The sequence below is a fragment of the Scyliorhinus torazame genome, chromosome 12, assembly GCF_047496885.1.
Source record: "Scyliorhinus torazame isolate Kashiwa2021f chromosome 12, sScyTor2.1, whole genome shotgun sequence".
Lineage (NCBI taxonomy): Eukaryota > Metazoa > Chordata > Chondrichthyes > Carcharhiniformes > Scyliorhinidae > Scyliorhinus > Scyliorhinus torazame.
The window spans coordinates 214941569-214958699 of record NC_092718.1 but is presented as its reverse complement, the minus strand read 5'-3'; the positions used below and the strand labels follow the sequence as shown (position 1 = coordinate 214958699).

The following is a 17131-nucleotide window of genomic DNA, read 5'->3' as shown; positions in this document are numbered from 1 at the left end:
CGCTCCACCTCCCAGCCATCCTCTGGTGGTTCAGACTTGTATAGCCTCAGATAAAATACCTCAAAAGCTCCATTAATCTTATCCAGGGCAGTAACCAGCTCTCCCCCTCATCTTTAATCCGAGCTATTTTGCATGTGGCTGCCTGCCGTCTCAGTTGATGAGCCAATAATCGACTGGCTTTATCCTCGTCATCATAAAATGTCTCTCGCAAACGGCGAGGCTGGCTCACCACATTCCCCATCGATTCAAGCTCAAATATCATTTGTAGCCTCTTTCTTTCTGCCAACAACTCTGCCGTAGGGGCCGTGGAGTACTGCCCATCCAACTCCAAGATTAAGTCTACCAACCTCTGCCTTTCAGCCCTGCCAGCCTTAACCATGTGTGCCTTGTACAATATTATTTCTCCTCTGATCACTGCCTTCAACGCTTCCCAGAATGTGGAAGGTGAGACCTCCCCATTCTGGTTGGAATCTATGTAATTCCCAATGGCCGAAGCCACCCTTTCACAAAACCCTTCTCTGCCAGCAGTGATGTATCCATCCTCCATGGTGGGCGCTGTGCTCGGCCGTCTCTAATCGCATATCCATAAAGCGTGGAGAATAGTCCAATATTACTATCACCGATTACCCAGCTCCCACTACCTCCGGGAGTAACGCCTTTCCCACTATGAAACAAATCTATTCTGGAGTAGACCCAGTGCAGGTGAGAAAAGTAGGAAAACTCGCTCTTCCTTGGGTGACTAAATCTCCATGGACCTATCCCCCCCCTCCCCATCTGTTCCATGAACACAGCCAACTCTCTTGCCATCCCAGAAGTAACCAGAGACCTGGGACTTGACCTGTCTGTCCTCGGGTCTAATACACAATTGAAATCTCCCCCCATAATCAGCTGGTGTGAGTCCAGATGGCTGCCAACACCCTTTTGATAAAATCTGCGTCATTCCGAATTTGGTGTATAAATGTTCACTAATACCACTGGTGCACCCGGCAGCATCCAGTTCACCATAACATATTCCAACCACCATTAAACCTGCCGCCGGTCTGGCAGCATCTGTGGAAAGAGAAACAAAGTTAACATTTCAGGTCTATGACTCTTCATGAGAACTGGGGCCAGTTAGAAATATAATTGCTTATGAAGAAGAGAATGGGGAGAGGGAGGGGGGGAGGGGGGGGGCGAGAGAGAGAGAGAGAGAGAGAGAGAGAGAGAGAGAGAGAGCGAGAGTGAGAATGATATGAACAACAAGATCTCTGATTGAGTATGAGTGCAGAAGAGATTAAATTCCAAAAGGTTTCATGGTGCAAGGCCAAAGGGAGTGGTAATGGGACAGGTTAACAAACAAATGAGTGTCTAGACGAGGTGAGAATGGCAGGATCCTGAATAGATGCTGGCCGGAGAGGAAATAAAAGGGAAACAAGAGAGGGAAAAAACAGCAATGAAAAATTAAACAAAATGTGCAGAGAGGTTATTAAAAAAAATGTTTAAAAAATTTTTTTTTTTTTTTTAAAAAGAGTACCCAATTCTTTTTTCCAACTAAGGGGCAATTTTGTGTGGCCAATCCACCTACCGTATACATCTTTGGATTGTGGGGATGAGACCCACGCAGAGACAGGGAGAATGTGCAAACTCCCCACGGACAGTGATCCGGGACCAGGATCGAACTTGGGTCCTCGTCGCTATGAAGCAGTAGTGCTAACCACTGCGCCACCATGCCGCCTGTGCAGAGGTTTAGCAAAGTGGGCTAAACAACTGGTATGTAATGCAGAACAATGCCAGCAGCACGGGATCAATTCCCGTACTGGCCTCCCCGAACAGGCGCCGGAATGTGGCGACTAGGGGCTTTTCACAGTAACTTCATTGAAGCCTAATTGTGACAATAAGCGATTATTATTATTATTAAGTTATGTTGAGTCCAGAAGTTTTTTTCCAGTTTTGATGAAAGATCACACTGTTTGTTTTCTCTCTCCACAGATGCAATCAGACCTGAGTATTTTCAGCACTCTCTCTTTTTATTTTTAGATCTGATGTAAGTCACGAAGCGACATAACTACTCTGAATGCTCAGCTGGAAGACACAAATTCTGCTGGAGCGAGACTTGAATTCACACTAAATTGAAGGAGAGAATTCTATCAACTACAAATGCAAATGATTGTTGTTGAACCAATTATCACAGGCTTTAATGGCTAAAGCCATTTCTTCACAGTAGTTCAGTCAGTAAAAATCAAGCTACAGTCCTCAGACATGATTTGCTTCCCACCACATGCAAACAACTAAATAAAAAATGACCCCACTACTCAGGTATTTAAGACTTTAACAATAAACGGCAAACTCAAGACAAACAACTTGTAATCAATAAAAGTCATGCAGTGGCCAAATCTCTGGCTGTGTAATCAGTGTATGGGTTGGATGCCATTGGCTGGCATGTCTTGATTGCAAGCTGTTTGTATTGAATTTGCCTTTCAGTTTTGAAGGCTGTAAATACCTGAGTAGTGAGGTGATTTTTCATTTTGTTGCTTCCATGGTGCTAGAGCACCACTTGCCCTTTTGCATTAATTTCCGGAAAACACTTCATCAAAAAATAGAAAACATTGTTGTAATAGTTTGCTATGACCTGAACATTTAACCAATGTATTAACAAATGAACTGCTATCCATGTCCCTTGAAAGTTCAGTTGGTAAAGCCAGTGTGAAACCAAAAGAGGATGACCTGTGGCTAATTTATGGTTTGTACTGAATTAGCAGATCTCAATTAGAATATTGGTAGCTTGGTGCTTTGGACGAGGGAGGAAATAAATCAGCCAAGGCTCTTTATCCTAATGGATGTCCAGTAATCATTACAGGAAAGGGTATGTGTGGACACCGGGTGAGAACAGGACTGGTCTCAGCTGTGATGTTCTTATTGGAACAAAGAAACATTGGTTCATGGAAACTGGAACAGTCGATTCCAGCCTGTTCCGCCATTCACTTAGATCATGGCTGATCTGTACCTTAACTTCATCCACCCTACCTAGCAATCTCAGTTTTGAAATTTTCAATTGACTTTCAGCCTCAGAGAGATCTGTAGATTTCCACTACCTTTGTTTGAAGAAATGCTTCCTGACATCACCCCTGAACAGTCTAGCTTCAATTTTAAGGTTAGGCTCCTCCTTCCGGATGTCATCACACCCGATTTGTGACACTTCAGATTTTCTGACAATTAATTGGAAATATGATTAACAGACATACAGATATCGGTGTTTGATTCCTTCCAGAGAGGTCCATACTTGGAACGTTATATTGTATGGTAGAAAGTTAATAGTTTTCAAACCTATTTTCTGACAAAGATGCATTTGTTTCCAAAGTCTTTGACTTCAATGACCTCTCACCTTGGGGTCAATTAAAGTGTTGTTAGCGAAACAGGAATGAAGGTGGGTGAAGAACTCTGGGTCTTCTTTTTGCAGACGTTTCATGACTTGTTTTGTCATTCCAAAAATTTCTGGCCAGGTTGGGAACAGATTGCGAATGAGCAGATGCAGGTACATTGCCAGTTCATATGGATGTTCAGCTTTTCCAAAGGAAACAAGAATGAATAATATAAAAAAAGAGACTGTATCACACAATAGATTTTAAAGGATTCAATCTCATGTCGATAGCAACCTTTTGTTTGTGTCTGTGGAAAGAGAAACATAGTTAACGTTGAGTCCATATGACTGAAGAAGAATGATATGGACTCAAAATGTTAGTTCTTTTTCTCTCTCTACAGATGCTGCCAGATCTGAGTTTTTCCTGCATTTTCTATATTTATTTCAGATTTCCAGCATCTGCAGTATTTTACTTTTATTTTGCTCATCTCTATTTTGATTCTACTGGTTCATTGCTGCTCTGAACCTTCTTCCCTTCATTCTTCCTCTGCTATATGATCTTTCCTCTTCCTGTAGGCAGTGTGCTGAAAATCAGTCTTCTGCTCCAATTCAATCTTTATTGGGACTTCAAAGTTAGAGAATGAAATAGTTTATCTCCCTCTACATCCTGTAAGCTTTTAATACCAATTCCTTGGTGTCAACTAATCGTTTCTTCTTTTTCACTTTTTTCAACCTCGGTCCTTTTCTGCCCCCTGATTGATTATAAGGAATCTATTTGCTTTGTAATAAAATGTATTGGCATTGGAATAATGTCTTTAAAGTGGAATTTGCAAACCAACGATGTGCATTGTTTCATGCAGTCTGTGTCGAACAAATCTGCAGAATGCTACAGAAGCAGAGGAACAGGAATAGACCATTCAGCCCATTGAACCTGCGCTGCCATTTAATACAATCATGACTGATCATTTCTTTGCCTGTGTAATCAAGTTTAAAGTAGTCAGCCAATCCTTGTAAGTAAATTAGAAAAATATATGGAATCACATGTGGCAGAACTCCTATCCATTACACTCTGCTCGTGAACACTTTGGTGCATTGTCGATCATATTCTCAGTTGTCTTTAAAACCTGCAGCAGTTCTGGTACTGTGTTCATCTAAACAATCATATGGCCTTGCACCAATATGTTTATGGCTATCCAGTTTCTTTTCAGATTATTTTATCTGTGCTGTAGTCGACATTTTATCATCTGACCTTTTTCCATTGTAGTAATTCAGGAATTCAATGTAGTCTGTCCTCTCCTTATTTCTGTATCAACTTGCTATCAATGAGCTCCCAGGAATCATCATTCAAACTTATCTGTTCTTTTGCTAATGATTTCACTCCATATCTATTAAATTCCTTCAACTGCACACTTACTTTGCTGTAAACCACCCACCTCTATCAAATCAAAGGATGAGTCACTATATCCTGATCTCCTTTGTGCCTATCAATGGGACAACAAAAGTGTTGTTTCTTTCAATTCTGAAAGACAAATTCTTCATATGACCCATGTCTAACCAGTTATTTACATCCTCTTATCTTTGATAGCTCCACTCTTAGTCTTTCTACATGAATATAGGAACAGGGTTCAGTCATTTAGTCCTCATATTATTCTGCCAATCAATCAGACCAAGGATGATCAATCTCTCAACTCAATTTACTTGTATTTTCTTCATATCCCTTGAAGCTTTTACCTATTAAATGAAGCAACACACTATTTTTCTGCCCCTTCCTCACTATTCCCTCTGAACTGAAATTAAATTCTCAATGTTCCTCCATTATTAAAGCTGACTAAAAGTAGTTTCTGCCTAAACAATTTTTAATTTTCTACAAACCCAAGTCCTGAATATTGTTCCAATATCTGAAGAGACTTTGAAGTACATTTCCCACATTCCTAGGCTGAATTTAGTATCTGTGCCAGTGACCCTGTCCAATTACCCTCGTCCAGCTTGCTATCACATGTCTTTAATAGCAGAATTCCACCTCCAAGGGCTGGCAGCTCTTCAGTTCCAGCAGCACCACCGGAGGCACTGGGCAATACTGAGACTGCAGCAGGCAGCCATGAAGCAAGCCCCAGAAGACAAGTGAGTTGGCCTTTCCAACTGATCAGGGAGGGGGTGAACATTGTGGAGGGTTCTTCCAGCAGAAGTGGCCTTTGCCATTGAGCGGGTCTTCCTAGGGCCACAGGGTGCCCTCCCGACCCCACAGGGAGGCCACCACTTAAGGACCTCCCTTGTCCTCTCAGTGGGAAGGCTGCCCTTGACCTTCCCCATTCTTGACTTAATAGTGAGGGTCAGCCTTTCCATCCCATGCCTTCCCACCATATTATATAGTTCTCCTGCCTTCCAGCCTGTTCCCAGATAGGAGGGTATATTCTGCCCCAAATCTGCTGCCAATTAATCCATCTTGCCTTTAACTTCTTACCTCCCTGTCATTTTCTTCTCTTTCTCCAACTTATTTATATTGGTCAAGGTCAATGGTTTTCTGAACTTTCCTCTCTCCTTCTAAGCTGCAAAAACTTTTTTCCTATATGTCTTTCTCCTCCTGTGTTGAAATCAAAGCTCTATAATCAATATAGTATTTTTTTCAATCATTGGACAACCAACATAGTTTTAAAGTACTCTTTTTACCTCCATTGTAACATCTGGATCCTTCCATGGTCACCCTTTGCCATCTAATACCTCACCTAAATTACCATCTTTCACGGATTTGCCTAGGCAGTGAATCATTAATGGGAGACATTGCAACAAACAAACCATCACTCAAAATCTATATATTTCATCAAGAGTCACTATATATCAATGAGTAGCTGTAACGTTAGCTGACATTTCTCTCCCTACCCTAATTGCAAAGTGCTTACTGCCACACAAGCTGAGGGCAGTACAAAGCCAAAGTCAAACCTGGGGTCACAAGTGTATGTTGCTCTTAAGTTTTTTTTGTTCTGTTCCAAATTTTAAAGGAATTTGAATGATTTGGAAAGTTAGTAAACAATGTCTATTAATTCAACATCCTTTTTGTTTGACTAAGTTACACATTGTATTCATCAACTGAACCATTGTGGAGCTTTGATAATCTAACTTTAAATGTCTTCCCACTGTCCTACAACTTTTCTGTTACTCACCCTTAGCCGATGAATGTTTGAAAGCAATCTGGAGAGGAAATAGCCAGTAGATTAGGTATGGTTCATATGTTCCATCATAAACGTATAAAACATTGAGTGTTTTACTAGCCTCCAGAATCATCTGCTCATTTGTGGCATATGGTTGCATACAGGGTGTCTTCTCAAATGTCTGTGTGGATGAAAAGATGTCCATATGATCAACTGAGGATAAGTTTGTAGTCTAAGATTGCTTTTCAGAGGCTTGTCTACAAGATAGTTTCTATTCATTCTAATGTATGATCAACTCCTAATTGGAAGGAATACGAGCATTTAAAGGTTCATGATTCAACAGTGAGCATTTTTGTGGCATGGAGCATTGCCCACTGGAAGCTGGATTGAGACTGGTCCAACATTCAAGACCCTGACAAAGAGATAAGATTTTCATCCCAGTCTGCTAAAGGATATTAAAATAACTAAGATTGAAAAATAAAATTACATATCTCACCTCAACTACAGCATTTTCCACCAGTCCAGAAATAGGTGACCGTGTTGCACTTCTCAGTTTCAGTTCGGCCACTCTGTGTGCAACTATCCATCCAAACCGCTCCCTGATAGTTTTCTCAACACTTTGGAGAAAAGAAAATTCATTAATGAGTACAGTCATCAATCAGCAAAATTAACATAAACATGAGAAACCAGTTATTTAGCTCACTGATCTTTTTTTCAATCCTCCTCGGTTATGAATGGTCACAAGATAATTGCAGGTGAACACATTTATAATCGCATATCCCAAGTTTCCTTACTAGAATGAAAATGTTCAAATTTCTCCGGTCTCTGCTCCGCCTTACATGGGGTGTCAGCCTCATGGCCCTTCTCTGCACTGTAACCAGCACTTAAGTCTCTCTTGCTTCTTGGGAACCAGGACTGGACAAAATATTCAAGATTAATTCTGGCCAGAGTACTGTAAAATTTGTTTGCTGTCTCCTCTGTTTAGTCATTTTGTTAAACCCTGTTTTGGCATTGTTGATTGCTTCGATGCATACTTGGACATGTTAAGTATAGACTGCTCAATTTATTTCAGTTTCATCCTTAGCTATTTCAACACCAATCATTTTTCCTTTCCTAAGTGTGATATGATATCCACCATTGTTCTATCCAGTTCATATTTAGTCAAACTCATTCTATAACTTCTGAGCCAAGTGTCCAAATATGCAATCTACTCCCGAGTCCCTGCTCTTAATAAAAATGTATTACACATCTACTAATGGAAGTGATAGTGAATGTCTTCCAATTCTCTAACCTTGTTGGACTTGTTAAGGTAGGAAACTGAAGGGAATTGGAAAAAAAGAGTAGATCTGATGAAATGTCATTGACTTACAATGTAACTCTGTTTCTCTCGCTACAGATGGTTGCAGACCCGCTGAATATTTCCATAATATTATGTTTTCATTTCCTATTTCCAACATCCAGAGTATTTTGTTTTGCTTATCATTGCTTGATTTATGTGTGTTCTCTAATCCTGGATCCTGTTCAAGTTAAATAATCTGACTGTGGATTTTCTTTCCTCTTCAAGTAAGAGCTCCAAGGATTTTGCAAATATCTAATGGTAAGAAGCTAATACTTCGCAAAACATTTTCTAACCAGTGGGCAAAACTATTGAAACACTGAAATGGGAGAAATATACCCAAAAATTGCTGTTTGTGGTATTAGTGTATGAATGGTTAATGCATTGGTATTGCATCCGTGACTTTGTCAGTTTAACAGAGGATTAATCTACTTAAAATGGAAGAGCCGACACTTCTCAAAACTGAAAAATTAATGTGTTATGAACATTAAGCTAAAGTTAATACATATTGAATTGTCAAGTTAAAATGTTACAACAGAGTAACAATTGAATACTTCTTACTCTACTGAGACCGTGGTGTGATTTTGTTTCTCCATTTTCAGCAGCTTATCCAACCAGATGAAGCTTCTCAGTGTATTTGGAAGCAACTTCCCCCTCAACCGTTCACAAATAACAGGAATCTGTTCACGATCTGATCTGAGAATTGCACAGATTGAGCCTCCAAGTACCTCACTCTGCATGCTGCTCAGTGGCGGGGGATTCAGCTTGGACTCCAGGTTGTCCCCATCTATAAAACTATTTAAGTCAGTATATCCAAGAACAACAATTCCTCACAAGAGTATATTAATCATCACAATGTAAAACTAAATGTTTCACTTTGGGTATACATTTAAAAAAGTAAGAAGAAAAAATCAGTTCAGAAACTATATTGTAGTTTAAATATCAATAATCATACACTTGACTTCCAATTTTTTTTCTTCATTCAAAAGATGTGGGCGTCACAGGTCATTTCAGGGCAGCATTTATTGCCCATCCTTAATTGCCCTCGAGAAGGTGGCGGCGAGCTGCCTTCTTGAACCGCTGCAGTCCATATGGAGTAGGTACACCCACATAGCTGTTAGGCTGGGAGTTCCAGGATTTTGACCCAACTTCATTGGAAAGAAGTGATATATTTCCAAGTCGGGATTGTCAGTGGCCTGGAGGGCAACTTCTTCAGCCTATCTTGGGCAACTTCCAGGTGGTGGTGTTCCCACGATTGCGGAATAAGTTACCAGTGGAGAGGGAATGGATTAAAGGATACGATGAGAAGTTAGGTAAAAGAGATAGCCTTGTTGGACCAGATTACTTCTCTGATTCCTAAAAAAATCTTATAATTTCATAACGGATGATTTTTGTGCACTGTAACATTTGAACGATATCAATCATTCTGTGGAGCTCTCAATTTCTGTCATTTTCATTGCTCCTTCTCTTTATATCCTATCATTCAAATTCAAACATATGAAAAAGCAGCAGAAGTAGGCCATTCGGTCCTTTGAAGTTGCTCCATCATTCAATAAGACTGTGGCTGATCAGTTTGTGTTTCAAATTCCACATTCCCATCTACCTCCGATAGCCTTTGATTCTCTTACCTATCAAGAATCTATCTATTTCCGCCTTAAAAATATTAACTGACCCCCACCTCCACCGTCTTCTGAGGCAGAGAGGTCCAAAGTTGCACAGTCCTCAGAGAAAGAATTACTCCTTATCTCGGTCTTAAAAGGACAACCCTAATTTTAAAACTGTGCCCCTAGTTCTTGACTCACCCACAAGAGCAAGCATCCTTTCTACATCCACCTTGTCAAGACTATTTCAATCAAGTCACCACTCACTATTCTAAGCTCCACTGGAAACAAATCCAGTCTGTCCAACCTTTCCTCATAGGACAAACTGATCATTCCAGTATCAATTGAGTAATCACGTACATCATCACCCAAGATAGGCTGAAGAATATTTGCTCCCATATATCTGTCAATGATATGCAAACCAGATGCTAGAAATATGCAATGTAAATAAGTGAACTGTTTCTGTAGAAACATTATCCCAAGGTACAATGAATTGGAGCTCAAGGACATAATTCCGTTTTGGTACCAATTCCATTTTTAAAAAACTCCGCAAGAAAGACTCATCCATGGCTTACTAAAAATGTTAAGAATCGGGAAGCCCGGTGGCGCAGTGGTTAGCACTGCTGCCTCACGGCGCCGAGGTCCCAGGTTCGATCCCGGCTCTGGGTCACTGTCCGTGTGGAGTTTGCACATTCTTCCCGTGTTTGCGTGGGTTTCGCCCCCACAACCCAAAGATGTGCAGGGTAGGTGGATTGGCCATGCCCTCCCACACATGCTCACTGATCCTCCAATCACAGTTTCTCCCTTTTCCAATACCTTGGGAGTATTGACAGTCAGAGAGATCTAGGTGTACAGGTCCACAGGTCACTGAAAGTAGCAGCACAGTTGGAGAAGGTAGTCAAGAAGGCATACGACATGCTTGCCTTCATTGGCCGGGGCATTGTGTATAAAAATTGGCAAGTCATGTTGCAGCTGTATAGAACCTTAGTTGGGCCACACTTGGAGTATAGTGTTCAATTCTGGTCGCCACACTACCAGAAGGATGTGGAGGCTTTGGAGAGGGTGCAGAAGAGATTTACTAGAATGTTGCCTGGTATGGAGGGCATTAGCTATGAGGAGCGGTTGAATAAACTCGGTTTGTTCTCACTGGAACGTCGGAGGTTGAGGGGCAACTTGATAGAGGTCTACAAAATTATGAGGGGCATAGACAGAGTGGATAGTCAGAGGCTTTTACCCAGGGTAGAGGGGTCAATTACTAGGGGGCATAGGTTTAAGGTGCGAGGGGCAAGGTTTAGAGGAGATGTACGAGGCAATTTTTTTTACACAGAGGGTAGTGGGTGCCTGGAACTAGCTGCCGGAGGGGATGGTGGAAGCAGGGACGATAGTGACGTTTAGGGGGTGTCTTGACAAATACATGAATAGGATGGGAATAGAGGGATATGGACCCCGGAAGTGTAGAAGATTTTAGTTTAGACGGGCAGCATGGTCGGCGCAGGCTTGGTGGGCCGAAAGGCCTGTTCCTGTGCTGTACTTTTCTTTGTTCTTTTTTCTTCTGTTCTTGCCACTGCTTCTGCAGGATATCTAAGAGTTTCACCAGTCAAACCTTCTGGGTGGTCTCATGGTCATGCAAGTGTTGAGATTTTGTGAGAGGTGCAGAAGTGAATCTAGTGAGCAGCGCTGAGGGAACATATATTGTAGATCAATGGAAGGCTGAGACCAGAGCAAGGGCAAGCCGCGGAGAACTACCCATGGGTTTGACAATTTTTAGCGGTTGTGTGAGAATGGGACTGATGAGAAAGAAGTGTTAGTGCCATTTTACTGTACTCATTTTCAAAACTTAATTATGGAGGTTTAGGTGCGTAAAGATGAAGGCTGTTTTCTCTGGCGGGAGGACTTAGGACATGGGTATACAGTTTCAAGTTAAGGAACAAATCATTTAGGACTAAGATGAGGAGAAATTTATTTACTCAAAGGGTTTTAATCTTTTGAATTCTCTACTCCAAAGGGCTGTGGATGCTCTACGATTGAATATATTTAAGGCTGAGATAGACAGATGTTTGGTCTCTAATAGAATCAAGGGCTATGGGGAATGGCTGGGGAAATGGAGTTAAAGCTAATAATCAGCCATGATCAAACTGAATGGTGGAACAAATAAGGGGCCACATACTGTACTCCTGTTCCTATTTCCTATGTTCTTATGGGCTGGATTCCATTTATTGATGGTCAACGGTCAGGAAATAAATAGGAGATCAATGAGTTCGGTTTATACAACAATCTGGCACTTCTCATGATTACTTTCTAGCACTAGCCCAAAAATGAAAATATCTGTTTAATTCAATTTCACCATATGCATTGGTGGAAGCTGAACTCTTGACCTTGGGATTGCTAGTATGAGAACACAGCCATGGGGTTACGGTACCTTATTAGGACAGGGCCAAGAACAGGCAGTCAAACAAGGTATCGTGTACAAGTGGACTGTGTGATGTGAACTTGTACCCAGATTCACTAAATAGGAATGGAAACAATTTGAATCAGGAGTTCTTAGTCATATGGTTAAGACAAAAGCAAATACTGGAGAGTTTTAATGTGTTCCACTCTCTTGCATCTCCTGTAAGTCCAATTCTATGGCGGCAAAAATGACCATCAAGTTACTAATATTAGTTGGGGGAGTAATATTTTTTGGCACTTGCCATTTATGATTAAACTAAGAGCTATGACTATAGGCTAATGATACAATTTCTTTCATACCGTTGGTTTTTGACTGGAAGGCTGATCCTCGCCGCATCGTCAGGTGCAAGTCTTCACTCTGTACTGATTTAGGGCGTCTCCTGGTCAAGTCTGTCCGTGAGGACTTCCACGTGACTGAGCTTTGTGCCAAGTCAGAGTTAGGATCCTGTAAGAATTAACCATAGCAGTTTAAACTTTGTAAAAATGAGACAACTGTAAACCGTTGCACCAACAAGCTAAAAGTGATAAAGTCAGGGCAGCACAGTGGTGCAGTGGTTAGCACTGCTGCCTCACGACGCCGAGGTCTCAGGTTCAATCCTGACTCTGGGTCACTGTCCGTGTGGAGTTTGCACATTCTCCCTGTGTTTGCATGGGTTTTGCCCCCACAACCCAAAGATGTGCAGGGTAGGTGGATTGGCCACGCTAAATTGCCCCTTAATTGGAAAAAATTAATTGGGTACTCTAAAATTAAAAAAAAATGCATTCATGTCGAATCTTGAACTCGTTTCTGGGTTTTTTGTTTGAAGCCACTGTAAAGTACCTATTTATCAATTCAGGTCGACAACCTTTTACAGATATCGTAAATGATTTTCCTCTCCGTAGATGTTGACAGACCTGCTGAGTGTTTCCAGCATTTTCTGCTTTTATTTCAGATTTACAGCATCCATAGATTTTATTTTTGTAGAATATATACATATTTGCTAGAGTTCTATGTCAACTTTCAAACAACTGAAAATTCAGATTTGTTTGTAAACATTTTTTTTAAATGAGGGTATTTTTGGGAGTGGCGAAGGTTTTCCTCTTTTATCGTAATATTCCTCCCCCTTTCATTACCCTGGCCTGCTCAAATAAAATACACAAAAGGGTGAGCACACAGGTTTTTCCCACAGCGGTTGCTGATGCTAAAGCCCATATGGTTGGATACAAGGCAGCACTAGGAATGGCCCAGCCTGAGATTCCTCAATGTTTTCATCCTCGGCATGGCAGCTTCTGTTCAGCTCAGAAATTAATGCTAAGATTTTCTTAAACTAAGTAAATTATAACTTATTTTAAGTGATGGTTTTTCAATTTATTCACATTCCTATGCTATTTTTCTCTTTCACATAAATCTCCCAAATTATATTGTGCTCCATTCCCATTCTATATAAGCAGGGAAGAAGTCAGCCTCTTCTCAGGTATTGTCAAAGCCAATATGTGACTATTTTTTTTTAATTTAAAGGACACAAATCACGTTTGATCCAATTACGGGGCAATTTAGCGTGGCCAATCCACCTACCATGCGTATCTTTGGGTTGTGGGGGTGAGACGCACACAGACATGGGGAGAATGTGGAAACTCCACACAGACAGTGATCCAGGGCCAAGATTGAACCCGGGTCCTCGGTGCTGTGAGGCAGCAGTGCTAACCACTGCGCCACCGTGCCGCCCTTGCCAATGTGTGACTAGTCGCTACTAATTATCCCTCTCCACTTGACACCCATGTTTGATTGAGAACTCATTGTGGTAAAATATTTGATCTAGATGCTATAACAAAAAACATCATAAAAGGGCACCACGGTGGTGGAGTGGTTAGCACTGAGACTGCAGCGCTGAGGACCTGGGTTCGAATCCCGGCCCTGGGTCACTGTCCGTGTGGAGTTTGCACATTCTCCCCATGTCTGCGTGGGTTTCACCCCCACAACCCAAAGATGCGGTTAGGTGGATTGGCCATGCTAAATTGCCCCTTAATTGGAAAAAATGAATATATACATAAAAAACACATCATAAATGCATTCAAGAAGGTGGTTTACAATTTAATTGCTGGTGTTAAGAGTCACAGACTCCCACACAATGTATCAGTATACCAATGCACCATGTGAGGTGCTAATTTGCACTTCACATAATGTCTATATTTTGAAAATGTTGCTAAATCATTAAGTGAAATTCATGTTACGTTTTGCTTTATCTCATGTCCAGCCAGCAACTGTTCCATCTTCATGAAAACCAGATTGTTGGTGTCATCGATGAAGCTGATCATCTCAGATGACAGGCCAGAATAATCGCCAGCTGTGGGTTATGGACAAAACAATGAACTGAGTGATTTACAAATATTTCTATGGACTAAAAAAACCTAGAAGTAAACGGAAGAGTGATTGTGAATCTTGGACTGTAACTCTCAACATCAGGGCTACTGAACAAATCTCACAGAATTGCAAAACTTCAAAGAAACTGTAAAAATCACTTTAATTAGCACCTGTGGTAATTTGGTCAGTAAAAAGTATGATTTATAACTAGATTTTAAGTATGCACATTATACACATGTTCCTATTTATAGCATTGAAAATTATAAGCCGCTAAACAATACTGAAGAAATTTTAGGAGCAGCAAAAAACCCATCAGGTGAATCAAGCCTAGGCCTTTTTTTGTTAGATCTAAACCCACCTGCCCATCTTAATCCCTTCTCCCTCCAAATGTACATTCAAGTATTCTTGAACCTATTTACACTTGTCAGTTTTGTTGGTCTTTCCTGGTCATTTATTCCAGAATTCTGTTACCACAGATGTAGTGTACAAAAACTGTAATTGACTTTCTTGTCCTTTTTAACTTCTCTCCTGCTATGATTTGAAACAATATGAATTTGTCCGTTAACTGAAACAAAATCTCCTTTCCATTTGCAACAATGTGTTAACTTTCTTTTATGAGTGACGAGAGGGTTAAAAAGGTTTAAAGAAAAGCAGATTGCTAAAACAAAAGGCACAGAAAATCCAAATGCACTTTACAATTATACTTTTCATGTAAAATTTTGGATCTAAATTTATGTAGGTGGATGCTTATTACAAATCATATAATTAAACATATCTAATTTTCTTACCTTTATTTTAAATGTATATTGTGAAGAATTCAGATGTAGATAAGTTGTGTGAAAGGGCAGAAATTTGGCAGGTGGAGTATAATGTGGGAAAATGTGAAGTGTTTCACTTTGGCAGGAAGAATAAAAAAGCAGAGTATTTTTAAATGGAGAACGGCCACAGAATTCTGAGGTGCAGAGGGATATGGGTGTTGTTGAGCATCAGACACAAAATGTTAGTATGCAGATTCAGCATGTAATCAAGAAGGCTAATGGAATGCTAACCTTTATTACAAGAGGAAGTGAACATAACGGTAAGGTTGTTATACAGGGCATTGGTGAGACCATGTGCTAGATTCCCCGGTCCTCCAGCCATGGGTTTCCTGGCAGCACGCCAATCGTTGGCTGCAGGATTCTTAGTTTCCACCACTGCCAATGGGATTTCCCAATGATGGCACCCCATGCAGGCGGGTAGGCCGTGGGCCGGTGGACAAAGAGAATCCCAACAGCCAGAGAATTCCGGCCCACATCTCAAATACCGTGTGCAGTTTTGGTCTCCTTATTTAAAGAAGAATGTAAATGCGTTGGAGGCCATTCAGAGGAGGTTTACTGGGTTGATACCTGGAATGAGTGAGTTGTCTTATGAGGATAGGTTGTACAGGCTCGGCTCGTTTCTACTGGAGTTTAGAAGAATGAGGGGTGTGACTTGATTTAAGTATATAAGATCCTGGATGGTCTTGACAAGGGAGATGTGGGAAGGATGTATCCTCTTGTGGGTGAGTACAGAACTAGGGGGCACTGTTTAAAATTAGGGGTTTCCCTTATAGGACAGAGATGAGGAGATTATTTTTCTCGCTGAGGATTGTGTGAATTTGGAACTCTCTGCCTAAGAAGGTGGTGGAAGCGAGATCACTGAATATTGTTAAGGCAGAGATAGATAGATTCTAGTTAGGCAAGGGAATCAAAGGTAATTGGGGGTAGATGGAAATGTAGGCCAGAATTCTCCTGCCATTCGCTGGCAGCTGGATGCTCTGGTCCCACCGGCAGCACATTCCCACCGCAGGTTTCCCACTGGCATGGGGTGGTTTTAATGGCAATTTCCATTGACAGCAGCAGGAGCAGAGATTCCTGCCGCCAGAGAACGGTGTGCCATCTCCCTGCTACCGAGAAACACACAGCTGGGAGACCAGAGAATCCCACCCATAGAATTCAAAACACAAACAGATCAGCCATAATATTACTGAATGGCGGAGCAGACCCGAGAAGCCAAATGGTCCATTTCTGCTCCTATTTCACATGTGCGTTATGTACAAATCGCTACAGCAGTACATGGAAGTGACGGACTTTCTCTGAAGTCAAAGTAATCTGAATAATAGTGACACTGGATACAGCAAGGTTAGCAGAAATTCTGGTAATTCTAATAACACAATTAGCTGGAAGAATACTAGTTAAGTTACTATTGTAGGAATCCACAATCTCACCAGGCCTTCTCTGGCAGCCACACTGTTCAGCTGCCTTCATCACCAGATCTTGTAACCAGATGCGTGTGTCCTGCAGCAGAAGCTCACGATGGCTAGCCGTCATGTTGGATGGGTGCTGTTTGATAGGAAGACGCAAGAGACAAAGTTGAAAAATTACTTTTTTGCATTCCAGAACAATGGAAAATTAGAAATTACAAAGAATTCTGAATAACATTAACACCTTTGCTTTGAGATTTAGTTAAAATTGTGAATGCTACCGATTCTAGAAGATGGGAACCAACTTCAAGAAGTACTTGAAACTAAAATGAGATTCTTTGAATTAGTAACTTTTAAACATGTAATGCATTTGTATGAAATTCCTTTCCTATTATTTCAGTGAGCATTTGTTCATTAATATTCAAAAACATAATTTTAAGGCTGGGTCGGGGGGGGGGGGGGTGGCATGTTGGGATAGTCGATTTTGCGTCAATCCTCTGGGGTCACCATCAGCAACTGTTCCCTGGCGAGGCTATTGTCTGCAAACACAGATGCTGGAGTCTCCATGTCGTATCCTGAATCCTCCACCTTACGCACCTCAGTGTCAGGACCCCTAGGGGGCGATGTCCCCAGGCCCCCTTGTGCCAGGCAGGCAGCACTGGAAAATGGTTCCTCCAGTGGGGTTGGTCCTGACACTGGCT

General features: G+C 41.3%; 1 protein-coding gene across 2 annotated transcripts in view; it reads right to left on the bottom strand.

The window, feature by feature from the left end:
- LOC140386972 (uncharacterized) overlaps positions 1 to 17131 on the bottom strand; it is a 156683-nt gene that overhangs the window by 119098 nt on the left and 20454 nt on the right. For both annotated transcript variants that reach the window (XM_072469926.1, XM_072469927.1), the window contains exons 3-9: positions 16455 to 16569; positions 14080 to 14192; positions 12169 to 12313; positions 8381 to 8606; positions 6980 to 7100; positions 6496 to 6664; positions 3362 to 3540 (exon numbers count right to left, since the gene is read on the bottom strand). In XM_072469926.1, the coding sequence (XP_072326027.1) occupies positions 3362 to 3540; positions 6496 to 6664; positions 6980 to 7100; positions 8381 to 8606; positions 12169 to 12313; positions 14080 to 14192; positions 16455 to 16569 (1068 nt within the window). The remainder of the gene's footprint in view (positions 1 to 3361; positions 3541 to 6495; positions 6665 to 6979; positions 7101 to 8380; positions 8607 to 12168; positions 12314 to 14079; positions 14193 to 16454; positions 16570 to 17131) is intronic.